The sequence below is a fragment of the Rhipicephalus sanguineus genome, chromosome 4 (assembly GCF_013339695.2).
Source record: "Rhipicephalus sanguineus isolate Rsan-2018 chromosome 4, BIME_Rsan_1.4, whole genome shotgun sequence".
NCBI lineage: Eukaryota > Metazoa > Arthropoda > Arachnida > Ixodida > Ixodidae > Rhipicephalus > Rhipicephalus sanguineus.
This window is the reverse complement of record NC_051179.1, coordinates 46,546,313-46,574,063: the sequence shown is the minus strand read 5'-3', so window position 1 is coordinate 46,574,063 and position 27,751 is coordinate 46,546,313. Positions and strand designations below refer to the sequence as shown.

The window sequence follows — 27,751 nt, the reverse complement described above, 5'->3', positions numbered from 1 at the left end:
GGCAACAGAGGCCAACGAATTATCCCATCAGAACATTACTGAGCAAGTTATTAGTAGTTTAACGTGCAATAATGAGCTACAGGGAAATGAACATGTGCAAGAAAATAAAACTTGTCATCAGTCAAAGAAAGGTGCAAGTAGCAATTATCGTAAAGAGGTTATTTTACCTCAGTTTTGTTTGTGCCAGATACAGTGGCTTCATGAATACGCGTAAATAGATGCGACCGATAGCCACTGCTTTTAAGAGTTCATAAATGATAAGTGGTGGGAATTTCATAAAATGAAACTCGTGGTCCGAGTTTTTTTGAACAAAAATCGACAGGCTTGTTTTTCAATTACAGCAAAAATTTGTTTGCATAGTGAACCCACCACAGCTTAGTGTTTGAGCACATTTATTCATAACGTTTCAAAACACGTGAACTCCTTTGAAACGACCCGTGATGGTGTAGAGCCAACGTCAAAGAAATCACACGGCACACATTCTGCTATGATCACCTCTGTACAATACTTTTTCACTTTATTTCACGGTGAGTACAGCTATAGAGCATTAGTGTGAACAACTACACGGCAGCAGGGTCAACACGCGCATGTCGTGAAATGCCACGGCACGTGCAACTTCTCGAAGTGGCAAACAACAGATATGCATAATCAAGAGGCAGGTTGACATTGCGACAGCGATTACATCCACAAAGCGCTTCAAAAAGTTTAATGCGAACGGAGACATAGGTCTATGTGGAAGAGGCACGCGGTCGTGCGTGTACTCACTTTGACGAGCGCGCCTTTTGCTGTATGTATACAGACAGCACGCACGAAAAAATCTGTCAAAAAAAATTAAAAAATGCCGAGTGTACAGGAGTTATAAAGGACAAGAAAAGGCCTCTGTGTCTGTAATTCCATATCCGCTGAACGGCAGTGCTCATGCGATGCAAGTCGTCAAAGGCCAAAAAAATGGAAAGACAATTCAGTTAAATTCGCCACATTTTCGTGATCAAAACACGTGGAGGGAGTTTAACAGACCGCGTTGCACATACACACAAAAGAATTGAAGTTACTTCTGAAAAATTAATGCACAACGTGGCATCAAAGTGTACAAGGAACAGTGTGTGCAAACACCTCACTTTGTACATTCAGCTAGTTGATGCAGATTCACCTGCGGCCTTCAGGAAACGTTAACCGATGTATCCCAGCAGGCAAAACTGTTCAACAGACATAGTAACCAGTGCACCTATGGCATTAGCGCGAGTCAGTATTTTAACATAATTTACATGTTCCCTCACGTACATTTCATACTGTTTAGCGTGACTTTAAATACAACTCCGGAATATCCAGAACAGATGCGTCACAATATGCAATGACGCTTAGGGTCTTGCAAGATCTGTTGCACCGTAGACAGAGATATAGTGAACAAACGTACACTGAACGCTGTCAAGATTTTTTTGCTACACCTTTAAGGGTGTTAACGACTTCAGCATTGCGTGCACACACCCAATTTAAGCAACACCCTTTAGAGAATAAATTGTGCCGTAGAGATTTTTGTTGTTGAATGAAATTTAGAGCGCCCACAGCATTACAGGAAGTGCCCGAACCAAACCATTCTTTTTTTCTTTCTCGGTAAAAAGCTACAACTTCAAACTGCCTTTCCACTGGGCATGGCGAAAGGACGTGGTACAAGGAAGTGCTGTCATGTCGGTAGTTTTGACAGCTAGGTAGTTGGTGGCTGATTACATTCACAATGCCAGCGCAAATGCATGGTAGGTGACAGGGGAAGCAAGGGGAAACAAAGCAGACAACATGGCCACTGCAGTCAGAACTATGCTTAGCTAAGAAGGAAAACAGCTACAAGAACAACAATCTCGTATGTAAAGCGCTAATTTTGTTGAAACATGAACACAATGACGCATTTCACATCGTCACACACGTGCAGTGAACCAAAAAGGTATCTTTTTAGTATAGAATCCATATGGCGAACCAAGTGTTTCACCACTTAGATGAGAATAGAAAAATGGTCACTGTTTGCCATCAAGTAATATATTCTGGTGTGCTTGCGTTCCTGTAGCAGTCATTCCTGTAAATGAAACTTAGTGGTGGCTGCAACTGCGTTATCTCTTCTTGCCTTCTCTCGTACACTACAAATTTGCGCTTCCACTGTGAATGTAAAACAGAATAAATATTTCATATGCCTTTCTCGTTCGCTGTACAAGTGTCGACCCGTCTACGGCCAATGGTGACCAAATTATAGTAAGGGTCGACGAGCGTCCATTTCACGAGCGCCCGAAAACTGTTACTTTCCACGAAGTGACGAGGCAACCTTTTTTCGGACATCATTTTCGATTAGGTGTACGTATAATATATAATACATACATATATATTTATTAGAAGGTTATGAAAACGTGGCGAAAGTTCAGTCTCCTGTACAACAAAGTGCATGCCATGAAAAGCAGCCACTATGACGAGCGGAAGCGTGTAGTATTCACAAAAAACGTCACGATTACAAACAATGCAGTGGATTGTTAAAAATGAAACGCGCAGCGTGCCACAAAAGCACATTAGCACACCTTGTAGATCGAGAAAAAAGGAAAAGGCAACAGGAATGTCAGCACAACTGAGCACTGTCATGAGGTGTTTAGAAACTGAGCTGAAAAAAAAATTAAGGCATAAGAAAAAATCTATAATAATCAAGTGCCCATGGTGGAGTAACAGCATAACTGCAGCTTGGTGACCTTGGCCAAACTGCTATATATATATATATATATATGTATATATACGTGCGCAGATGCACAATCAGAAAAAAAAAAACACAACAAGGTAATATGACAATGAGCAAAACGGCAACAAACGACAAGTAATAATCACAAAACGTAAAACGAAGTAAAAAATATGCAATGTGATACATTACAGTCATATAAATACTTTGCGGTTGACGAAAGAAAATAAGGCTCGATCGCACTGACAGAGCATTTAGCATGCTTCGTCGTGTACACACGTTCGCGGCGAACGCTTTGGCCTTCAACGACGATAGGAAGGGAGCCGTTCAACAAGTCATCTTCAACAAGAAGAGGTCATCAAAACAGCGGAATGAATTTATCGAATTAGGAGCCTCAGCTTGGAATGACCTTTACACCCCTGTCCAAGATCTGCGACAGCAAGCAGTGCTTTGAAAAGCACTCCGAAGTCGAAATCGTGCTGACATGCTTTGATGTACGCTACATACCCGCTCCCAGTGGATGTTGGGATGTTCCAAATCACCCTTGGAAATATGGCGAGCGAAACAAAGGTAAAACTGAATCAACAAACATCAAGTGCCTGAATTATGACAGCAGTAAGCTGTAGCTCTCACTTCCTTTTTTTTTTTCGGTTCAGAAATAACTAAAACTAATCAATGAACAGCCCTGATAAAGATATTTTTTTTTTCACTTCCTTTCTGGCCCCTCAGTGCTCCCCATGATAACATCTCCACATACTGTTCAGAGATAACCTAGTTTATCTCTGTGTCCTCTTGAGAAGGCCGCATCACATGTCGACACACTTTACACATCACATAAGCCATCTCTAAAAGTGACACTGGCGACCGGAATGTGCGAGACAATGGTTCATCAAAAGTGTTAACGCGCCTACTGTTACTAAGGGCAATGTGGAGGAAAGAAACAAAAAATGGAATGAGATAGTTACGGCACTTGCCGCCACAAAGTAAAAAAGCAGCCTGTGACAATTTTAAAAGGATAAAACTTGACTGATCTTGAAACTGACGTGAGCCCTGCGCACGTTTACACAAGTACTCTCTAGGTGTCAGCACCAGATAAGACAACGAGAACTCGACAATCTGCAATTAAAAAAAGAAACTGTAGAAAAGGAACCACCTTATATGCTCGCTAACTTTGAGAAAACGCTCTCTGCTGCTAGTTTCCACGTGATACGAGAAGTGCTGGTGAGGGTCACACTGTAGCGTGTTCAAAGTGCACATGGCAGGAACGGTCTTTCTAGAAACACTCTAAAAAATGGCCTATCATTCAACAAACGGTTTCTATAAATGCATCACTCATATCGAAGCAGCCCGTTAAGGGTTGCCTCGCTGCTGACCGAAGAAATGCCATCCTCCCTCCATTTGGTAAGATTAAAACTTACAGCCAAAACATGTTACTGTAAGCGTTTCGCTGCCTATATGCTCCAAATTGGTACAAGTAGTAAGATCAGGTCACTAACAACTAGCGAAGGCCATAAAGGTGCCACGTTACTTTACTATCACATCTCAAGTACCTGCTAGTGGAATCCTAATTACATACGTGTCACGACATCTGCCGACTAAGTTGCACCTACTTTTCTTTGCCCCAACAGTGACGACGGCAACAACGCCGCTAGGTGCCCACAATGTGAAAAGGAGTTGTACTAGATCAGACAACAGTTCCTACTCACAGTTCTAAAACTTTCGAATATGAAACCTAGAAAAGTGGCACCACCATTAATTAAAAGCTACGACCGGAGAGCACTGTCATCTGCCGCTAACGATGAGCAAACGAGCTGCTTTACTGGCTGCTTTCTCCGTCACCCCTAGCGCTGTCCCAAAGCGCATGAAACAAAACAAAGCTCTAGTTGGCAAGCCTTTTCTTCAGCTAAGTTCACCTTGCTTTGTGTCACACCACTTAGAGCGTAGCATCGCCCATGACATTCTGTAAAGCATAAATTCGTGGTACACTGCTCTTCACTTGCATCCCTTTGGGTATTTTTTCTTTTCGTCACACAACAGCAATCATCATCTTGCTTGCGTGTGCTTCCTTTTCTGAGAACTCAGCACGCACTACTCTCCTATCAAAAATTACAATGACCCGTTGATAACGTGCATGCCATTAACGACACGAAAGTAGCCGAAGTGCGGTGTTAAAAGCAAGGAAAGGCTCGCAATCCAGTAATAGTCACCATTGTGACAGAAATACGCCCCAAAGCGTGCAAGTGTTTTTAAACTGTTTGCTTGGAACTTCCTTGTTGGTAACACTACCATGTGGGCAAGCAGAATCAGAGGGAAAAATAAGCGCACCTGGGAATATTGACTACTGTCTTGCGGAGCAAAATTACGTCGGAAAAAATGTAATTCTCTTAGGAGCGATATACGTTACGCTTCAGCCTATATCTTGGTCAGCAGTAATCAACACGCAAATTAAGTACTAAACTATAAGCTAGCACTGGGCAGTCAAACCTGAACCATTCTCAACGCAGACGACTTTGTGTTGGCATACAACATCACAGGAAAGCAGGCTTAGAAACTCGGAAGAGAGTCTGTGGTGCCGACAGCACTGGTCCAATTTGGTGGTGAAAAAAAGACAACTAGAACTGTTCACAGTGATGGATGGAATGCGACTCTTTTGTAGGTCGGTCCCTGGCGTGTCGGGACGAGAAGGAAGAAAAAAGAACGCCTAATACTATGATAAAACACAGCAGCACCTGGGTTCTACTCGGCTCTTGACGACCCAAAAACTAGACCCCAAAAGGATGCCGTGGCCTTGAGGAGCAACACCGCGATGCTTCTCGATACACGTGCGCACAACAACCCAACAGAAAGTGCTACCTGGCAATAGGACGTTTGCCACTGGAGGGAATGCCACCTGTGAACTGCTCACACTTTGATGGCTACTTTCAGTGAGCAGGGCAGCTGCATGATGACGACCCGACAATATGAAAACTGAGACAATGAGTACGCACTCTGCATGTCTTTAAGCGTTTTGTCGAAACAAGCTACTTTGAAAACCATTTCTAACTTGCAGAAACAATATGTTGGCTGCTCTTTCCAGCACAAAACAGAAAGGGGAAGAATGCAGAGAAAACTCTGGCTCAAATGATGATACAGCGCAGCTACGCGGTTCTTAAGTATCGTAGGAAAAGAACTGTGTCTCGCTTAACAACAGCAAATGGCTCTGCAGATACAATTCTGTGCTATCTGCACTAGCACACCGAGCCTTACGACAAGCACTTCTCCACCACCCAGCAACGACGGCAGCGGAAGGCAACAACACGTAACGCACGCGCACCGACAAGCTTGAGGAAACGCTTGCCCCAAGCAAAACAACGCATGCCCGTGCACCAACACTCGCTCGCGATAAAATCTGCGCGAGAAACTATCTCGGACTAATTAAAAAGAAGGCCTCCTCTGAGGGGTGTGTGTGTGTGTGTGTGGTCCACAGAAGGCAGGAAGCCAGCCCAATCCTGTGGTCAAGTGCTCAGGAGATACTACTAGTTACGGTGCCAATGACACCGCGGTCGACGCCTTTCAAGAACAGCTGCAATGCTAGGCGATTTCCTTGCGCCGGACACTCGAAAAATGAGCAGGAATGCTTAATGAGCTGGCTTGGCCCCGTTTTGGTCTGCCCGTGTTGCGGGCCCCGAAGCTCTCACGCGCAATCCGGAGAAAAGGCGCGCAACAGGCCCTTGAGTCTCCACACGTGTGTCGAGACATGGACCGGAAACGAAACAACAAACGAGAGAGGGAGATAATACAGGGGGCAGCTACACGCAATCCTCCAGCGACATCAGCAACGGGTTGACGTACTCGAATCCCTCGAATTCCGACTGGTCAATCTTCGAGATGAGTCTCCTGGAAAAGAAGACAAAAAAAAAGCAATGTTAGGGAGTGCTCGCCGCTTGGGACATGGGGAAACTGTGACAACACAAAAGATCTGCTTACGAGCAGCAAGGCTGAAAATGAAAAAAATAGCAGCAGAAATTCATTGTGATCATTGCGAATGTGAATAGTATGATGGTGACTCAAAGACTCTACAATAGTGATGTGAAGACGCACCAAGCGTACCGAACCGATAGTTTGCACGAGGTAAGTTCTTGAGAAAACCATCAGCGTTGTGGTAAAAGTGCCAAGCATCTGAACATGCTTGCTTCCACACGAGGCATTCTTAAAGGTGGTCTGGTCTATCACGCACAATGAAGCACGTGACTGTGCTGTACTGGTCAGAGCGCCAGGTTTTGGCACAGGAGGCCTTAAGTACAAATCCTGGTATCAGAACATTTCAAAAATATGCATTCATGTTTCTTCATGTTTATCCGATGTACATGTGCATTGCGCTGATGTCACCGGCCAGATATACCTGAAAACCATCACAGTAGTTGAGGAAACACTATTCGTAATTTATATAATCATGCACCCTACACCTATTGCGTAATTGCATGAGAGCAGCTTAGGCAGCATGCAGAGATCCAGCTTAAAGGGACCCTCTAACACTTTTCCAGACCTCACTGTTTTACATTTTTTACTTTTGGGTTGCGTAGACTGAAGGCTGAAGAGATTAGTGCAGCAAGAACGGCAGCGATAGGGGCACGTGGTCCGAAGTTATTCAGCCTAGAACACTGAAAATACAATAAAATGGAGGCCTACCCTCAACTCGATTTTTGCAGGGCCACCCTACCACGTTTCACTCGCCCTGTGACGTCTGATGGCGCCCCAATGAAATGAACTGAAAGATCCTACGTACGGGAAGCTTGCATACAATGTTGCCCATTCTTTCCAATGTAATGATGACGCCGTTGCGATAGTAACAAACAATGTGGCGCATTAAGAGTGAACTGGATGTGCGAAACAAGGCAGATCGCGAACGCCTCTATCATGTTTCGTAGTTTTAGTCATCTTTCTTGTTGCGACGGCGTATATATCAACGCTCTTACATTTTTTCCCCTTCAGTTTCTTCAAACAACGGCGCCTGGAGCGTCCCCAGCGCGTTTCCTCCAGTGCCGTGGCGTTCGTGGCATTCGGCGCATTCTTTGCCGGGCGCTGCAGTTTTAAAGCTGAAAAAGTCTAAGATCGTTCATATAGTTGGCGTTCAGTGAAAAAAAGCATGCTAAATAAAAAATTAAAACCAATAACAACCTCTCTTGTGATGCAACGCCGTTATTACTTCTAACGTTACATTTATCCAATCATAGGCCAGCGCTCATCTTCGTCATTTCCGCCCGAAATAGTTCTGGCCAGCGCCACTACGCGTTGATGCGGTCGGCAGCGATGTAGGCGCTTCAAAAAAAGTGTTGGAGGGCCCCTATAAGGCGTGTGCAAATATCCAAGTATAGTACGCAAGGCTATCGCACCGGTATGATTTTGCATCTTGAGCAAAGCAGCGTACACATTCATACATGGCTACTAGTCTGTCTCTTTTCCCATACTGGTTCTGTAGGCAACTGTCTCTTTTTCACAAGTGACCATGCAACTGGTCGTGCAACTGAGAGTGCAAATGACCGAGCAACATCACAGCTTTTCTAGATACCCCTTCTTTCTGCTCCACAGAATTGTGCCTGCATGCACACACAAGCACAACCACCGACTGGAAGTGGTGAAAAAAGAAAGCAGCAGATGTCTCATCAAACGCTCATTGCAAAGGAATGCCACGGCCAACAAAACACCTGCCGAGTGGCAGTGCTAAGGAAACAAGTACACATCCTAGCCATGTATGGTAACAGACGACAGTCCGCACTCGTGCAAGCTCGACCCGATCTGTCTCGCTATCTGGCAACAATCTCGCACGCTGCGCACACACTCGAAAAACAGGTGACACAGCACTGATAGGGTCGTCACAATCTCGTAGATCTTGTGGGGCACCTGTTTGCGACGAAACAAGCTGTTTATGTACACAGTCTGGAATCCTGGGAGAGTATTCAATGCACAAGAGAAGCGCAGATATGGTCTTTGCTACAGATTTTAAAGCAACATTCTGAGAATGACAAGGCCCGTCGCAGGGCAATGGTCATCTCAACCTCCATGGCTTTGGAACAGCGACTGCTAAAACCCTCTACATGCCAAAAAATGGAAGAAAGGGAATGTTTCCAGGTGCTCATTTCTTTGTAGGGCAGCAATACCCAACAAAGCGGACAGGGGGTACGTCCGGCATCGTAACTCAATTGGTAGATCATCAGACGCATAATTGCTCTACTATGTACACGCAACATTGCACGACCGACAAAAAAAAAAAAGCCAAAATATATCGATACTACTACCTCCCCGCTCCTCACTGACTAATCTCTCCTCCACCTTTAGGATGGTTGGCATCCCAAAGTATAGGGTTTGATGTCCCAAAGTGACTTAGTCAATAAGAGATGCTGTAGTGGAGGACTGCAAACAATTTCGACCACCTGGGGTTCTTTAACATGCCTCTGCATTTCGCATACAGACAGCATTCCTAGGTCTATTACCATTCAAGCCGAGATGATAACCACTTGTTTTTATCCTAAGACTCGACACACACACCCAATGCAGCACGCCGTGTCAATGTTATCTTTACATCCTGCTACGGACGAGCTGCAGTACGACGACAACGTAAGCAAGCAATGCTAAGTGTCTGGCCTTGCCAGACAGGCAAGCACTTTGTGTGCACCCATAGGACGCCTACAGCACCCATGGGACATCTACGATCTTTCCCAAACCTGAAATATATGCCGAGGAACAGTACATTCTTGTAGAAGCAACAACAAGAAAAAAAAGGGTGCATTAAGGGGTGCCGTGTAATGTAAAGCGTTGAGCTCGTGATGTCTAAAGCTGTTCAACAAGAACAAATAGCAGATGCAGCCACTCATGTAAAAATTGGATGGATTCAACTTCTCACCTAAAGGCCAGCATAACTTTGTCACAGCCCTTGGTGACAAAAACAGAAAGATAACCAATGCTGTGTTTATTGAAGCTGGAAAAGGCTGCAGCAACGGAAAGTTGTATGGAAGAGAGGCCAATAAAGATACGCAGCTTATCCTTGAAGCAAAAACGGATCGCTCTGGCTGCGAGCAGACTTTCGGACAATAAAACGCAGTACACTCTACAAACGTGCACGAGGCATGATGCAACCAGTAATCTGAGACAAGTGAACGTACATCTTCCGCAACTGCTCTGCATGCCTGAACACGTCTCAACTAAATGCTGCCAGGGTTGGACATCGCAGTTTCCGCTGCATCGAACCAGGTGGCAGCACTTGTCGCTCGACAACGGAGGAATGGGCAGAAACTGAGCCAAGAGCGGGACCGCAACAGCACCCAACATGACCTCTGATGCCTCCCACGCCATGCTACCGCGAGCAACACGCTGTGCCAAAATAGATAACGGCACACACAAGAGATAAGGCGGCTCCAAAGAGGACAGGCAGGCTGTCGGGAACGTGTGCGCGATGACACATGGGAAGGTCACCAGACAGATAAGTGGCAGACCAGAGTGATAACGAAGGTTCTAAAAAAAAAATATGCGAAAGAAGTGCTAGGTGAAAAGAGGAAATAGCTACAGGAAAATGGAACGGCTGTCTGTATCTTTCACATTTTGCGGTCTGGTCCTTAGAAGACCTAAAGTGACACGTTATCTCCACAGTCTTTCTTCTGGGCACTTTGCAGTTGACGCAGACATCCTCTCTAGCACCTTGCCCACTAAGTGCACATCCCCATACGTTATCTTCAGAGCATTTCATGCTGTTACATACACAGATATCGGGCTGACACGTGAATGCCGACCAGTGCTTCCCCCTCCCATGTCCTGCGAAAGCATATTTCTTAAGTGCCACTCAATCTTCATTGTTTGCGGCTGTGCCCCACAAAGTTATTAACTCTAGATAAAAGAAGCAAAAACTAAAGCAGCAGAAACTTTCCATTACAGCGGATGACATCTGGGAGAAAAAAGCTTAAAATTATTCAAGGTATTTTTAACGCCAGCATTTTGGACACCTAGAAAACTTAGACACTGGCTTTTAAAGCTCAATGAAACAGCCATAGCGGGTTGACTCTGAATTATTCTTGACTGCCATTGCACGGGGTTCTTTAGCCTCCACCTAAATCTAAGTACACGCATGTTTTTCTGCATCTAACCCCATTGAAATGTGGCCATTGCAACTGGGAACTGAGCCAACGCCTTTGCATTTAACAATGCAACACCTTACCCTCTTACCCTCTAAGTGGGTAGAATGCGAAGTGTTCGGTTATAGTCACCCAAAACACTGCTGCGAAAATGATTGCACTCTTGGAAGCATTAGCTTAGCCAGGCTTAGCTTAGCCAGTTGGGCGAATTCAACCCCCGAAATTTTTTAATTTTGCATATGTATATACACACACATACATACAAACACATGCACAAACATAGCTAAAGGATGGCTGAACACCCCTAAAAAAAAAAAAAGTCTGGCTACGCCCTGCTCGAATGTGACCACCTGAAAATGGTATCAGCCTAGGATACTACTTTAGGACACTGGCACCACTGCAACAGAAACAGATTAGCATAAGTGGAGAATACCGCAGCGTGAAAATGGCAACACTGGGCATCTTGCTCTTCAGCATGTTAAGACGAGAGTACTAATGGCATGATCTACGTGTTAAAGGGATACTGAACAAAACAACGAAATGTAATGTGTTTTTCACAAACTGCCACATCTAGTGGCCATGCCGTGAACTGAAGGAGGTCACATTTAACATCCCCGGAAGCAAGCGTGCCTAGGGTTACCAACCGTCCCGGATTTTGCAAGACTGTCCCGACTTTTCATACATCATCCCGAGTCCGACATCGTTCCTGTTGGGACAGCATTTGTCCCAGATTTTTTCCAGTTAAATTTGTATGTGATCCAACACGCGCCCGACAACGTGTGTCACGCTACCGAACATGAGGTTCTCACGAATCACACACGCGAAGCAATGTTGCGGTGGCTAGCAGTAGCTGCGAGGGGCTTCAGCTACTTTAGCTGAACTTCGGTGAGAAGCGCGACAACTTTTACGAGTACATTAGCAAGAGGAAGTGCTGCAAGCAGCATGTAACAAGATGAAGTACCGCTTCAAGAGGCCGAAACAATAAAAAAAACAATGCATTTGTGTGGAAGATACCGCAATTAAGAAAACTAATTTCGCTGGCTCCCTATGTTGGTGACCCCCCCCCCCCCCCCCTTTCCCTGTCCTGACTCCCTTCATTGAAGAGTTGCTAACCCTAGGCATGCTAACCATGCCAGCTGTTGACCATGTTTGTCAACCCGCTCTGATCCGACTGCGGTTTCTAAAACCAGTGCTAATGGCACTGACAGCGAACAATGCTCCCGGGTGGGGCCCGTCTCCGTGCCTTTGTTTGCGGAAGGGGGACAGTGGTATGCAAAGGAGAGGTGGAGAAAGGGAAATAATAAGACATGAAAATGTGCACCCTGTTTCCGCCACAGGGACACTTAACATCACGGCCGTCGATGAGCAGCTTCATGAGCAGTGGTGTGCAGCCACTGCGCCCACAATTCTCCAAAAATACAGTCAACTGGTCAAAAACATGTGAAATGAACTCTGTCTGAAAAGTCTCATCTTCTGAGCATAATTTTGACGTTTTTATCATTTCTTTCCTATTTTTGTTCAGTACCCTTTAAAGCAGGAGTGGCCAGCAGAAAGTAACTCATCCTAAAGTCCAGATTTCTAATGCTAATCATGACCTTGCTCTATGGTCACTGAACCCTTGTGCCAATCTTTTCTGCGTTGCAGTTGTAAATGCCGCAAGTCCTCTCTACTGACTGCAACCTCACACGCTTCGTCAGACCTCCACTCCACAAGGGACTATTGATTGCTCACTTCAGTACAAGAGAGATAAGACAGCGTTATACAAAAGAAACAAAAGCATTGGAGAGAGTGAGAAAAGTGAAAGGGAGGAAGGAAGGCCACTCACGTATCATCGGGAGTCAGCTGCACAGGCTCGCTCGTGAACTGCGGGTCAAAGTGCTCAAAGTCGCGCTCCGTGCCGAGCTTGGGCTTGTACGGCGGAGTCACCTGTTTTCCCTCCAGCTGGAAGAAAGAAGGCCACGTGAGACGTGCACGTGGACGTTATTGGGAAAGCAGGGAAAGGGTGCATCTTAAGCAAAAAGCACGACACTTGACTTGGAAGCAACTAACCATGTACAAGAGTCAACAAACAGCAGTAACGCCACAGAGTGTTATATAACAGAAAGGACACTGACCTGCTCCCAATTGATGCTCTTGAAGAATGCATGCGACATGATGTCGCTGAAGCCTGTGGTCGGGTGACAACCTAGCCTCTCAACAGGGTTCTGGTGAAATGAACAAAGAAGGCGTGAAAGACAGAAATGAGTTGGCTGGTTGAGAATAGAATGACACTTGGTACACTGTTTATGAAACAACATGCAACACACACTTATCCTTATGCACACCTAGGTGCTAGCACTAACAATTTTCTTTTCAGTTATGAAAATATGTACTTTATTATTATCATTACAAAAAACTATACGAGAATGAGATACAAGAGCGCACATCTTCTGAAAGGCTGTACAGTAACTGCTAAAAGAGCTTTTTCAAAGCTCTTTTCTGAATTGTGTTATAATACAGTAGAACCCCGCTGTTACGTTCCTCACTGCTGCGTTTTCCCGGCTGTTACGTCGTTTTCCGCCGGTCCCGGCATAGCTCCCATAGGATACAATGTATTGGGAACCCCGCTGTTACGTCGTAACTGTCGGACCGTTCCCGTATGATACGTCGCGAAGTGCGCCCAGAGCCGACCGAGTGACTACCAAAGAGAGCGGCCATGGTGCATTTTCACGCAGCTTGGCCTCGTTTGACCGTAATATTAGCCGCATGAGAGGCGCAAGCAACAGAACCTTTCAATTGATGCAAACAAAAGCATAGCCTTCGAGATTCAAATTGCAAAGATGGCGTCCATGACGTAACTGCTCGCGAAAGCAAGGCCTTCGAGATTAGTATTTACTATTGACAAAAGCACAGCCTCTGAGATTTGCATTGCACAAACATGGCATGTGTGACGTAATTGCTTGCGAAAGCAAGGCCTTCGAGATTGGCATTCACTTCTGCCATCGCGTTGGCGTAGACTCAGTAGACTCATCATCATCGTTATTCGTCGGAGAACGGGAGGAGTTCGAGCTGGTTGGAGCTCGCATGGTTAGCATGGTTGTGCGTGCGGTTCGCGGTCGGACTCGCCGCGCCGGTCGTGATTGCGTGTGCTTAGTTCTTTCATGCCTACAGCTGTTGGTGCTAAAAAAATCACATATGTTGATTACATTTCTGTGGATAAGGCCGTCCTAAGCTCCACGTTTCTATCCATCGACTAGATCGCGGCTGAGCGCGCCAATTTTCGTGCTGCTCGTAAGAATTGAAGTAAAATTCTGTACTACTAAATATTTTGCCGTTTTTCCTGTTTTTCGGCTCTTACGTTTCCAGTCTCTTACGTTTATTTCCTACGGTCCCTTCAAAAACGTATCAGCGGGGTTCTACTGTAGTAAGGTTCATGCCTATAACAACCGCAAGCCGCATATTTCACTGAAGGTGTCCCCATCAAGTAATACTGCCTTCGGTATTAACAAGAACCGACATGCCACTGCAATGAAATGGTAATTCACAGCACTTATTGAACAGACAACGATTTTATGTTCAAGCTACTATCTCAAGCTGACATAGCTGATTGTAAACCGGCGAGTACACGGGCTTTGCTTGTTGCTGCCCACTATTTACGTAAGCTTTTACGCCATGTTATTCGTAGAAGATCCCTTCAAATGTTCTTAAAACACGCAACCTACTTTAGCAAGAGACATTAATGAAGACACAAGAACTGAAACCTCACAAACATTGTCAGTGCACAATGAAATGTTTGAAGCATTGACGAACCCACCTTGTTCAAGAACCCTTTGAGCACAGACTGAGCTTTGACCGAAATAGAGCGTGGAATACGGATCGTCTTCTCGAGGATTGCTGTAGGATAAACAAATGCAGACAGAATGGGTCACGGACAATGCAATTCTTCACAAACCACCAAAAACATATATTTCATTAATTATTGAAACCTTATTCTCTCAAGATTTAAACATTATATTAAGAATGTTCAATTCTCAAGCAGCCAAGAGAGCCTATGAAAAAATTATCCTATATTATGTTCTTATATTATGGAATGTTTCATAATATGTATTACACTATTATATTATGTTTCCAGACTAATTTTTATGTGAAAAACACCACATGCTCCACAAATGCACTGGATGCATGAATTGTGTTTTTCATGTACTTTAATTAACATGTCAAGAATACGACATGATAGCAGAGTTCCCAGTAGGCATTGAGATAATCGGAGGGATATTTTGGCATCATGCAAAACCAAATCAATGTTGTTGTTTCTTCGGTCTCACGAGCATGGTACCGGTGCACCACAGTCACGACACTAGCTGCACTCCCGCAGAAACACCATTTCCACACTGCAATGATGCATGCACCAAGGCTTACTCACCCTGGAAGAGGAAATCTTCGGTGTTCTCGTCGGGATTCTCGCTGGTGCCCATGATGTCGAAAGGAGAGTGGCCTGCCAGCATTTCGTACAGGAGCACACCCAATGCCCACCAGTCTACGCTGAAGTCTGCAAGTCATTCCACAGAGACAAAGGTCAGCAGTGATAGAACGTGATGATTCTCATCAATAAATCCACTTGAGTTTGCCACAATTTTAGAAATAGCTGTACCTCTAGTGAGGATTTTCACGAGTGGCACTGGAAGGCAGATACATTAGTATAATTGACATTTGAGCACGAGAAATTGATGGCTGTCAGGCAGTTAAGTTGTGGGAGACCAACTTTCTGAAAACAATTAGGGTCCTTTTTGGCTGGCCTTTGCTCATCATCACTTCAACAACAGCATTCCTGTGAAGACGTAGACAGGCACAAAATAACACCAAAACCGAAACACAGGCACAAACCAAACCACAAACATCAGCGCCAGTATTTGTAGTTTCTGTTATACTGTGTTCCTCTATGCCTTGCCAAGAGTGCTGTCATTGAAATCGTAATGAACAAACAACTAGCCCATTGATACCTCATGGCCCTCGTGCAACCGAAGTTACATGTCAATCAACAAGACAATCATTAAAGTATTATTTTGATCAGCTAAGATATGATTACCGTAGTAACTGAAAAGAACCATCTGTGAACATGGGCCCAGGACTGCAGGTCAACACAACTGCAGCTCTCTTAAAGAATAACCATACAGGAAAATACCAGAATGACCTACCATAGTCTTCCCCTCTTAGGATTTCAGGGGCAATGTAGTTTGGTGTCCCACAAAAAGTGCTTGTCGTGTCACCAGGACGAATGCCCTCCTGTGAAAACAAGAAAAGTGCAGGACCATTTTAACCCTTTCTCATGACGGTTCTTCACACAAATGTTCCAAACATGTGGTGCAAGGCTTTGTATTTCAAGAACACAAAAAACTGAGCATCAGCACTGCAAGGTTGAGATGCTTGACCAACAACTTGACTAAATTCGGGGGGGTAAAATCAGCAAAATAATTATCCTTGAGGCCAATAAGCACACGATTACAAACCTCCATCATAAACTTCTTGATGTAAGTGCATCTGCTGAAAAATGTTTGCCTTTTAACTCAACATGATGTGTAACTACAACAACCTTCGGCGAAGTCTATGTACCTACATGCAAAACCACAATATGATTATGAAGCCCACCGTAGCAGAAGAGTCTGCACTAATCTAGGTCACCTGGAATTTTTCGACGTGCACTTAAATCTAAGTAGATGAGTGTTAATGCATTTCACCTTCCCTGTGGCCACTGCGGCTGAGCACTCAAATCAACACCTTCACGTTAAAAAGTACAATGCTATAGCCGCTACGCCACCACAACCACCACAAGAGAAATAAAATAAACGCTTCTTGTATGCGATGATCTGAAACTTGCAGCAGTACTACCGTGCCACACCACGCAGCTTTGCTGGTCGGCCACCTTCACAGGGTGGAACGACTCTGAATTTTCTTGTTAGCAGCTTTTCAGACGGCATCCTAATAATGCGATGCATGCCCATTGCGATCGCTGTCATCACGTAATTCCTGGCTCGCAGCCTCCATTACCTTACGAGGCAACCTTTCATCACAGGTCATGCCGAGGAAATGTGCATTCTGGATCACGTCACTGTCATGCGTCCCTACCAGAGAGTGGGAATGGCACAGTCCTTTGCTATAAAAAAAAAAAAGGCTGTTTTCACTAGCTACTCCTGGTGCTCCCACTTGTATATCAACCGCCAAATTTTGCATAGAGGCTCCCATACATCTACGCTATCTGAAATGAGGCTTTCCATGTTGTCCAAAAGTTATTTGGAATTGGCCTTTAAATAAATTACTCTGGATTCATGCTGACAAAAAAAAAAAAAGGTTTAAATTCAAAGACGAGCTTTACCACTCGTCTTCGTGTGCCTTTTGTCCTTGTCCTGAGTTCGCGCTATAGCAATCATCACGACATATCAACTAGCCCAAGCCGCCAACCTTTAAAATCAAAACAGTGCAAAACACAGCGTAGCAGTTAACAGAAAGACACAGACAGCAGCACTTAATATCCAACATGCAGTGCTGCCACCTCTGCCCTTCTTTTACTGGTGCTCTCTTTCGTGCTGGTTTAATTTCTAGTGCATGTATGTCGTAACAACTCGCCCAAGCATCCACTTCAGATGCAAAAAAATCTTGAAGTGACACCTGCAAGGCCATCTAGAGCACATGCTTGAGGGTTACAGACTCACCTTGCACATGCCATAGTCAGTCAACTTGATGTGGCCCTCATGGTCCAACAAGACATTGTCCAATTTCAAGTCCCGATAAATGATGCCTGCAGGCACGAAGACAAAGTGAAGTACAGTTTTGCTAAGAGGCACTCTCTCTAGACACAGTTTTCTCAAATGATAATGAAATTTAATTATACTAAACACTACGTTGCATAGACATACTAAGTGGATAACCATAATGAATGTGAGAGGCAGGACACAACAATATGAGGCGATTATTGAAGCAACAACAGAAGGCGATCATGGAAGCTTACCACATTCAAAAAGAGAAGGATATCAACCATACATCGATTGCAACAACAAAAAAAGATACAGCGTCTTGAGAAGTGGCAAACATATTTATGGCACGTGCAAGAGAAAGGTGTGTCACATGCAAAGAAAGATTGGCTGATGTTCAGGTGGGCTTGAATTTTTTCCCCACGATAGTGTGAGCCAATATATGTTGCGTTTTTCAACAAAACATTTTGTTGAGAATAAGCACTTGTGTTTTGTTTGATTTTCTTCCTCTTGTCTGCATTCGATTTTGCCCTGTTTAATTTCTTACCATGTGTCCGTATCAACTTGCCCAAATGTGTGCTCTTATGAACATGAGGTACAAAATCTTTATTCTTTTTTTCCCCTCTCCTTCTATGGCTTTTCAATCCCATGCACTGTTTATGGCTTTAAAATGAACTGCTTACAGAAAAGAAAAAAAATCTTGGAGGACGCTTGAGATTCGCTTTCGAGAGTAGAATGCGACAGAGTAATCGAACCGTGTTCGTATCGCCTTCCCAATCGCTAGCCTGGCTTCACCTCTCGGTGGAGACATAAACCGTGCCGGAAGAAAAGCCAAAGTGTGGACGCCGTCCGGCTCCAATATCCATGCATGCGGCACAACGAAACACGGTCACACGGCAGGGCAATGCCGTTTAAAAGTGCACCTGTGGGCCCTTTAGACCATCTCGTGGGTGATAGTCAAGCCGCTGAAGAACCTCCGAGGTGTGCATGCCACCAACGCTGAATAATGTATATAAACAGCTCACCGTTAGTATGCTAGAGGATGTATGCATGGTGGCCGAGTGGCTAAACGCATCGCGCCATAGAGAAACGGGTAGCAGGTTCGAGTCCCTGGTCCCACTCGAACCAAAAATTTTTTGTATTCCTTTATCTGCATCTACGAATTTTCACTCCCGGACAACGCTGATTTTTCGCTCACAACCAAAGATGCCACCGCCAACCTCGAAACTGAAATATTTGCGAAACGAGCTATTTAATGCTATCGTGTTAAAAGTTTCATTGATTTGGATGACCTGGGAGTCGAACCCACGAGCTCTCGGTCTGCGATGATAGGGGCCGGGCGCTCTACCCACTGCGCTACCGACTCTCATGCATGAGGCTTCACAAGTGCGCCTTATATCTCTCACTTTCTTCCTTTCATAGTGACCTTGATTGACGGGGGACGGTGTCGCCGCCTGGGATCGGTGAAGTGAAGTACTGCATCGTGACACTAATGAGCGTCGACAAAGATCACTTTGGCAGTTTCAGCTTCCGGTGTAGCGAGAGACATGCCAGCGGGATGCGGAACACCTTCCCCCTTCGTGGCTCAAGCTACCAACTCTGCCTCTCACGTTCCTGAAGCGCTGTGTCGTATACGCAGGAGCACAGGCGTAGGTTACCCTATTACTGGGGAGCGCACACCTTGGTGTTTCTCTCCTCAAATGACGATGCTTTGAACGAGTGCACATTGAGTACGTACTAGTGTTATGGCTCGTTGATGCCATCTATGCGTGGGATGCAGCATATGCCATGTCCATGTGTATGTTAAGGGGGGACACTGCTCTTAAAATTTTTTTTTTCTCATTTCTTGATCGATTTTGATGATACTTGGTGAGTTTATGTATATTTGTGCGCTGATTTCAAATATGCAATTACTTTTCTAGTGTAACCAGTAGTTCCTAAAATACAAAATATTTCATGTGCCTTTTGGGGAGGCAGATTTTTTTTCAACAAAGAGAGTTACAAAGTAAATCAGCGTATCACAATAACCTGTAATCAAAACTGAGTGCAACGAAACAAAAATAGATGTTCTAAGCCCATTAGAACAAAAGTTACAATATGTTGAACATTCACGAGTGCGTCAATGTCAAGCCGCGATTTCCTTTGCAAATGTTCAACATACCATAACTTTTGTTCTAATGGGCTTAGAACATCAGTTTTTGTTTCATTGCAGTCAGTTCTGATTGCAGGTTATTGTGATATGCTGATTTACTTTGTAACTCTCTCTGTTAAAAAAAAAATCTTCCTCCCCAAAAGGCACATGAAATATATTGTATTTTAAAAACTACCAGTTATACTAGAAAAATAATTGCATATTTGAAATTAGCACACAAATATATATATAAACTCACCAAGTATCATCAAAATCGATCAAGAAATCCATCAAGAAATGAGAAAAAAATTTTAAGAGCAGTGTCCCCCCTTAACTACTTCAGCTACATAAGGGTTAAATCATATTTGGCGTTAGTCGTCGGGATGGAGATGTGCCACTAGGCATCAACGAGGGTGCATGCTCGTCAAATAGTGCTATAGCTGCCAAACACCATCAGATATTGTGCAAGCTCTCATACATCAACGTACAATAAACAATCAACTATACTAATGTGAAGACATGGTTCACTTTCGTGTTATACTGATTTCTATGATGGAGGGCTAAACCATGTTTTTTTCATCTCTTAAAGCTTCCATCTTCCCCTGAACTTCTGCGAGTTTTAAAGTAACTGTTATAACCTAATTCCTTTAGCCAAATGAGAAAATCGAAGTGCCACTCATTTCACACAGTGGTGCAAGTATGTGTGTGCAGCACACACACGGACGTACGATGAGTAAGGAGAACGGAATCAGTGCTCACCCCTCTCGTGCAAAAAGTTGAGGGCGAGAGAGATTTCGGCCGAATAGAAGCGAGCGTGCTCTTCTGGCAGGCGACGCTGCCGCTGCATATGGAACATCAGGTCTCCTCCCCGCACAAACTCGATCACAAAGAACAACCTGTAAGGAGATACACAAGATTAGTAATATAATTGATGCCAGAATGGTAGAGGAACACTTCAAAATGTCCAAGATGTCATTGATATCAACAACAGCACTTTATAGTCATTGAGATATTAACCCCTTGAGCCTTCTGTTAATACTAGTTGTGTTGACTAGTGGCCAAGAAAGAGCAAGACACATTGAAGCACGGATTCATTGAACCGCCTGCATAATAAATCTGTCTTCATTTAACTCCACTTTGCAGTGTACTGTTGCATACTTCTACACGCCCTTATTTCTTTATTTTGATGTGATCGGGTGTCATCCACAAAAAATGTTAGTACCATTCAGCACAGGCCGTGCAGCAATGTTTGGGAAACTTAGCGATTGCTGCAGATTGTTCCGTTAAAATTGTGCGTAGGACGCAACTAGTCAAGTTTATTCGAGAGCTTATGCGAGCACCAGCGATAATGCTGGAAGGTCCGTTGACTGATGTATAAAAGACAACGCGTTCCGCCGATGATCACATTACTGACAGCCGACTGTGATCACCGCTATCAGCATAATGCATGTATCGCTTGTATTTTGACTTTTTGTTTCCTGGGCTCAAGTTCACCCAATAAAGAGTTTTGTCTTCAACAGCCCGACTGCTGTCTTTTTCGTCATGACCACGCGACAATACGGTCACTTTGCTGAAGGCACTACCATGTTCGACGCATCGTTTGACGTGCCGGTCTCCGCTAGCCGTGTAAAAAGTATAAATTTTCTTTGCTGAAATGTATATGAGCAAAAACGATATTGCACTATAGCCTGAGATTTGATATTACCTATGGAAAAAGAGAAGACGAATGACTTAAGGATAAATAAACATTTAATCACAAATGAATTAACATTAACTACTACAAAACACACAAATCAATGTATATTATGACATTATTTACGTTGCAATAAAATACTGATTGCCCAGAAATAATGTTGTGTAACTTTGATGCATTAGAGAGAGTTCTTCATAAGTAGCACGTGAAAGGGTTAATGCAAATTTTCAGCACAAAATGCAGCCCCTGTGGGACATTTTAGAACTAGCCCGATGATGTAGCATGCCCACAGTATAAACCTGCCACTAGTACTCAACTACCTGCGATAGTAAGATCATTGGAGCACGTTATAAGATGGCCAGCCATGCATTTTTTATCCGATTCTTGGAAAATATTTCTGACGCTTGCCTAGGTAGTGCACAAACTCGTACCCCAGTGACAATTTCCAGTGAAACAGCCACCAATCTCAAAGGGTACCCTTCTGGGCACTGCAAATGCCAGATTCAAAGGCAGGACCTGAAAACGCATCATGGCGACACCAGGTGGTCAAAAAGTTTCGTCACCCTTGCACTCACACTTCACCAGCTATGTTAACATGTAGTGCTTTATGGCTTTGCTTGACAGCAAAGATTACTCTAACTGCCAGTATTTTGCCTTGGAGAGTTCTCGCATCACTCTCCTCCTGGCGAGACGGGTGGCAGTGGGTCGTAAATTGCCGTCACTTCACTGCCACCCCGCCCCTCAAAGATTTAACACGGTGTCCCGTCGGCCTAATTTAGGCCAGACTTAGGCCTTGCTCGCGCTCGCCCGACATGCGGGAGCGCAAGATGGGGTTCCATGAGAACACTTTGGGACTTCAGAGGGTGCTTATGCGTTTTGGCCCCTTTGTTCTTTGTTCTTCGTCACCGGCTGGTGGTTACACCGCCTTGTCGGGGCCCCAGCCTCAGTGGGCATGCGCTCTCTTCTGCAGTCTCGAAGTCCCAAGGCAGTGCCTCGTAATCGTGCACTGTGTGTTTCTCTCAACTGTGCCCATGTCTGTTGTATTTCTTCTGCTCTGGGGTGCGCAATCGTGGGAGCGCTGGCCGAAGGGTAGGTCGTCTCTCCAAACCTGGTTCTTTGTTTCTTTGTTTTATAGGTGTGCCATTTGCAGCCACTAATCGATATCTTTTGTAGCTCGTATTAGCTAACTGGTGTACTGTATAATTTATGTTACGTACGATTCGTTGTATCGAATGATTAATCTATTTGTACTGAATCCCCATTAATAAACCACTAATTTGGAGAGTGTCGCCTAGGGTCTACCTCGCTGCGTGCACGAGCTCGCCGTCCCTTCATGGTGATGGGCCGAGTTCTCGGGCGCAGCAGTGTGAAGAGTACACGGCGTGAGACAAAGGAGGACGCGACACCCTGCATTGAGCTCACAGTGCTTGAACCCGTGGTGGTGTTCGGTGCATAGGGCTAAAAGTAGCGAGGCCGTGCACCCTGGGTTCTGTTAACGTACAAGATATATAATACAAGATATGTACAAGAAAGTACAAGAGAGTATGTACAAGAAAGTAATACAAGGAAGTACAAGATATGTAAAAGCCGAGTAACAACAAAAAGGCAAGCAAAACACCACCATAACCTTCATCTTATCTGCAGCGACAACATGGAAATGCTGCCAGGGTACAGGCAAGGCTATGTTTGCACAGCAATGTGACGAAAAAAAAACTTGGGCCATGTTCTCAGACCATTTTTCAGGATGCACTAACTTTCTTGGTGTACTCCGCAACTCGCACCAGAAGTGACAGGCGACAGCATTACTGGCACTGTGCCAAAACTGCCATTGCTCATAGACACTGGAATCGCACGAAATTCAACAAAAGTAAAAGTACCGGTGAAAGTGGTCACCCAAGAATGCGGCACTTTTTTCTTTTCCTTGTTCTCTTGAGGAATAAAGTACTTCATACCTCATTAGATATAATATTTCGGACTCCTAATCATTGAAAAGATTAAGCAGTCACCTTCAAGTCAGAATTTTCTTCACTGGCCTCGAGGTCAACTAGTGAAAGTAGGTATAGTTGGTTACAACCTAAGAAAAAATGTCAAGCTCCGCCCACAGAACCGCGGTGCGCCTGACCTTCACCTATGAAGGACAGTCGTGCCTGCTGGTTTCCTCTCGAACTGTAAGTACTTTTTCTCTCCTTATGTGAGTACTACATGCATCAAGAGTGAAAGGTTCGTTGTTACCATCTCAAACATTACGTTTGTCTGAGTAGCAATGTCCGAATCTCTGAAGAAATTTACTAGGACGTTCCAAGTTTCTGACCTAAAACCAGCGCCACAAATGTACGTCTCTGTGGGAAAGTCAACTATCTGAAACTCTTGAGATGTATTTGACGTCATGAAAATGAGTAAGCGCTATTGGATGGAGCACTTACGCAAATTCCCTGTGGGAGGGACAGCAATGGCTGTGGGCGGAGCGGACATTTTTTCTTAGACGCAACGGCTAATGCACCAATGCAAGTGAGCATGTTATAAATAAAAGCCTGAAGACTGACCTGCTCTCTGTCTGGAAGCAAGAGTGCAGGCCCACGAGGAACGGGTAGTTGGAGGCTGTTTCAAAGACGTGCTTTTCCGTCTGGATCCAGTCGATGTCCTGCACCCCACATAAGAAATGCTCAGTCAATGTTTCAAGAATTTGAAGCAGCAGCACAAGTGGTATAGGTACCATAATGTCTAAACCGAGCAATGACATCCCCGGCAAGTTTGTCCCATCCCCATGTGACGTCAAGAGCCAATGCTGAAAAGAGGGCTGTACTCATGATGAGGGTTGTTCTAACAGCCCAAAATTGGCGAGGACTTTGCATCTATGCATGTGAAAAACACCGACATGTCCGTTAAAATTTGGTGCACTCTTCTATGACCAAAAAGAAAAAATAAAGATTTTTCCATTCTACTGTGTGGAGTTGATATGCCAGGCACAACCAACAAACTCCCCCAGCAGATCTTTGTTTATGTGCTTACTGTACAACAGACTTTTACGAGTCCTTGAACAATTTACGAAATAGGAGAAAGCTTGAGAAGGAAAAAACTTTATTCCATAGCACTCTAAGCAGTAGTCTCCCACTGCTCATCGTTACTTATCGTACAACCCTGACAGGTCACCAGGGGGACTCGTTGTTGGGCTAGTTGGTGCATTGCATCAAGGAATTATACCAGCCGAAAACAGACGAACACAGGAAACGGTGAAGCCGCTTTCCTGTCTCCTTCACCGTTTCCTGTGTTCATCTGTTTTCAGCTGGTATAATTCCTTGATAAATTCACCAGGGGGCACGCTCATAATATGTATGATAGATCCACTTTGTTCTTGCACAGCCTACTCGATCAGTACATTGTCCTCGGTTGTACAGTCGAGCCCGACTATATCGAACCCGTTTATATCAAATTATCCCGTATATCGAACAATTTCTAAACACGGTAAGTTCACATTGAGAATACATAGCAAAAGTTACTGTTACATCGAACGAAAATAGCAACGACAACCGATATATCAAACTCCATGTGCCTCAAAAGTGCCCCAGCAAGTTGGCTTTCCCTCGTAGTGGCGGGGAAAACTGCCGGCGCCACCCTAGAAAAAGTGGTTTAGACCCGGTTGTGCACGGGCGAACACCCCCCTGCAAGAAATGATCCTGGCCCGCTCGCAGCGCTTACAGCCAATCAGAGGCCGTCGTGCTTTCTCCGAGGTACAGAGGCGGTAGAAGTGAGCGCCATTTTTTCTTTCTTTATGCTTGTGTGCCTGCTGCTGCCTGTTTTCCTCGAGTCCTCATTCAGCGCGGTCCGTGCTGGTGGTGTTGCCTGTTGGTGCTCTGTGAACCTTCGTGTCGGCAGGGAGCTTAAGATCGACTTGCTCGGAGCTCTTTCTATGTTGAGTAGATCGTGGGCAGATGTCACGAAGGAGACGATCCAGAACTGCTTTAGGCGTGCCGGCTTCCGCATGCCTGGTGATGACACCCCAAATTCCGATGACAGCACTGAAAACACCGCAGGTGTTTCCGCCGAAGTTTGGAGCGAGCTGGCAGAGTTCCCGGGAGCTATCGACGGATTGACATTCGACGAGTTCGTCAGTGCGGACGATGATGTCGCCATCATGGGTGAGCTACAAGATGAGGACTATGTTGCAGACGTCGTGCCGACCACGAGCCAAAGCGACAACAATAAGGAAATTGACGATGGCCTATTGCCTACATCCTCCTAAGTGATTAGTGCACTTGCGTTGGTCCGGCGCTATTGCGTGAATGTGGAAGGTTGCAGCCTCAGCTGCTCCGACTCGTTGGACAACGTGGAGGCGTGTGTGCTGTCGCAGGCAGCGAAGTCGTTGACACAGAAGAAAATCCAGGACTATTTTGTTCCAAAGTAGGGCAAGCAAGTAAGCCACCATATTAATAAAGTACTTTTCTTATTGTTATGTGCCTTTGTGTCAAAATCCTATAGCGGGCCTATATCGAATTATGCCATATATCAAACTAATAAACGTTTTTTGGCGAGTTCGATATACCCGGGTTCGACTGTAGTGGTTGTACGCCACCGGGTTCAGATGCATATTGGTTTGAAGGAGGCACCAGATAAACTCAAGAATGAATAGTTTAGCGATCGACAGCAGTTGCTGCGTACCTCGTCGTCGGTGACGAGCTCCTTTTTGATGATCTTCATGGCGTAAATCCGGTTGGTCTTCTTGAGTTCCACCATGAGCACCTTGGCATAAGAGCCGCGGCCAATCACACGGATCAGGTCAAAGTCCTTCAGACCGTACTGGCACGAGTCGCCGCCAGATTCCACCTGCTCCAAAGCAGGAACAGAGGGTGTCAATCACAATAATCACCAACTATTCTCTGAACCACAAAAATTTACAGGGCTCAGAAACATCAAAGGTAGTAACACTCGCGCAACAACAAAGTGAGCAATGAATCTGCTGCATGAGGGAATGCACTGTCTCCATGCTTCCTACATGCACAAAAACTTCTGCAGTCATGCAAGTGTGCACCTCCGACATCTTGTTTGCATCCGTCAGCTCGACTACTTGCCCAAACATTACATTTTTTGTAAGCTGTAAGCGAATTTTCTCAATGCTTGTTAAATGACACCCAACAGGCGAGTCACGTAAACCCCTCCCATGGGCTTCCAACCGAGCACTGCTTTTTATCACTGTTTTTGTGTCCCGTAGAGTACACTGCAACCACTGCCTCATAGGTTACCAATGCTCCCACAATACTGCCACAGTTTATAGAGCAGTTGCTTGAAAAGTTAATTTACCACAAAAAAGGTTCTATAATACAAAATGATCAAGTCCCTTATGCTCTTCGAACTTGCACATATATCTCATCTCATCATCATCAAGATGTAATGAAAGTCATTATTCAGAAATTGCACTATCACCATGTGACAGCAATAATACAGTCAAGCCCATTCACAACAAACACCATGGTCAAGCAGGATGCATTCAATTTTAGCTGAGCTTTCACAACAACTGGACAAGCAAGAATAAGACAATGAAATGGGAAAAATGATATATTCAAAGGTAGTCCATATGCTTACTTTGTTTATTCAATGCTGAACCAATAATTGTGGCTTCCAGATTGTTCAAAGAGAAGCGCTCATCACTGAGAGCCTCACCGCAGGCCAACAGTTTCAGCGATGCCATGTACACTACTGTGGCACACACACAAGGCAGTACTGGCTCCATAGTCTCTGCAGTTTCATAGTAATCCTACTCACGGCTGACAAAGCCTCGCAGCTGACAGATGACGCCCCCTTCAGCGAACGACTAACTACATTGGCTTTCTTAAACATGTCGGCAAAGTTATCGGTGAATTGCAACTGACATCAGCAGTAAGTACTCAGCTGCACTTCAACAATGCAGCAAGATTTCCAGACCCCCCCATCATGCACCCCACTAGAATTCCATCATTTATTTCCATCTAAGCTGCCTTCATAATTTCCACAGCCCCGATACTCTGTTCCCTTCAGAAGATCTCGAAGCTGCGATGAGCCCGTGCTATCTGAGATTCAGTTCAATAAACCATATAACGTTACTTACTGTCAGGCTATCTTTGTAACAAATGAGCATTCTTTTTATAACTGGGCTTGGCTCCATAGCAACGTCCTACAGTGGTGTTACAAAGACAGCTACGAAAATTACTAGTGTAAAATGTGAACGCACAGCACTTACGCCTCCCGAAACTTGGTCATCGATTTCTTGGCCCAGCTGGCCGGCGGAAGAGTCTGTGGTTGTCTCGATGGCTGAACTTGCCCTGTGATGAGTCTTATGCCTGGGAGTTCCGGCTAGGTTAAGAAAAAAGAGAAACAACAGTAAGCATAAGTAAACAGTTGTCATGCACAATGCAGTCTCCTAAG

At 44.8% G+C, this 27,751-nt stretch overlaps 1 protein-coding gene across 5 annotated transcripts in view; it reads right to left on the bottom strand.

Moving 5' to 3' along the window:
* Positions 1-480: 480 nt before the first annotated feature.
* The window catches only part of LOC119389897 (atypical protein kinase C), a 40,142-nt gene continuing 12,871 nt past the window's right edge, over positions 481-27,751 (bottom strand). For 2 of the 5 annotated variants that reach the window (XM_049414578.1, XM_049414580.1), the window contains 11 exons: positions 27,558-27,679; positions 26,012-26,179; positions 23,899-23,996; positions 20,422-20,558; positions 17,493-17,578; positions 15,981-16,068; positions 15,209-15,334; positions 14,600-14,679; positions 12,921-13,010; positions 12,632-12,747; positions 481-6,580 (listed from right to left, as the gene is read on the bottom strand). In XM_049414578.1, the coding sequence (XP_049270535.1) occupies positions 6,493-6,580; positions 12,632-12,747; positions 12,921-13,010; positions 14,600-14,679; positions 15,209-15,334; positions 15,981-16,068; positions 17,493-17,578; positions 20,422-20,558; positions 23,899-23,996; positions 26,012-26,179; positions 27,558-27,679 (1,199 nt within the window). In that variant the 3' untranslated portion in view covers positions 481-6,492. The remainder of the gene's footprint in view (positions 6,581-12,631; positions 12,748-12,920; positions 13,011-14,599; positions 14,680-15,208; positions 15,335-15,980; positions 16,069-17,492; positions 17,579-20,421; positions 20,559-23,898; positions 23,997-26,011; positions 26,180-27,557; positions 27,680-27,751) is intronic. The other 3 variants (XM_037657315.2, XM_049414579.1, XM_037657316.2) reach the window with 3 other exon arrangements.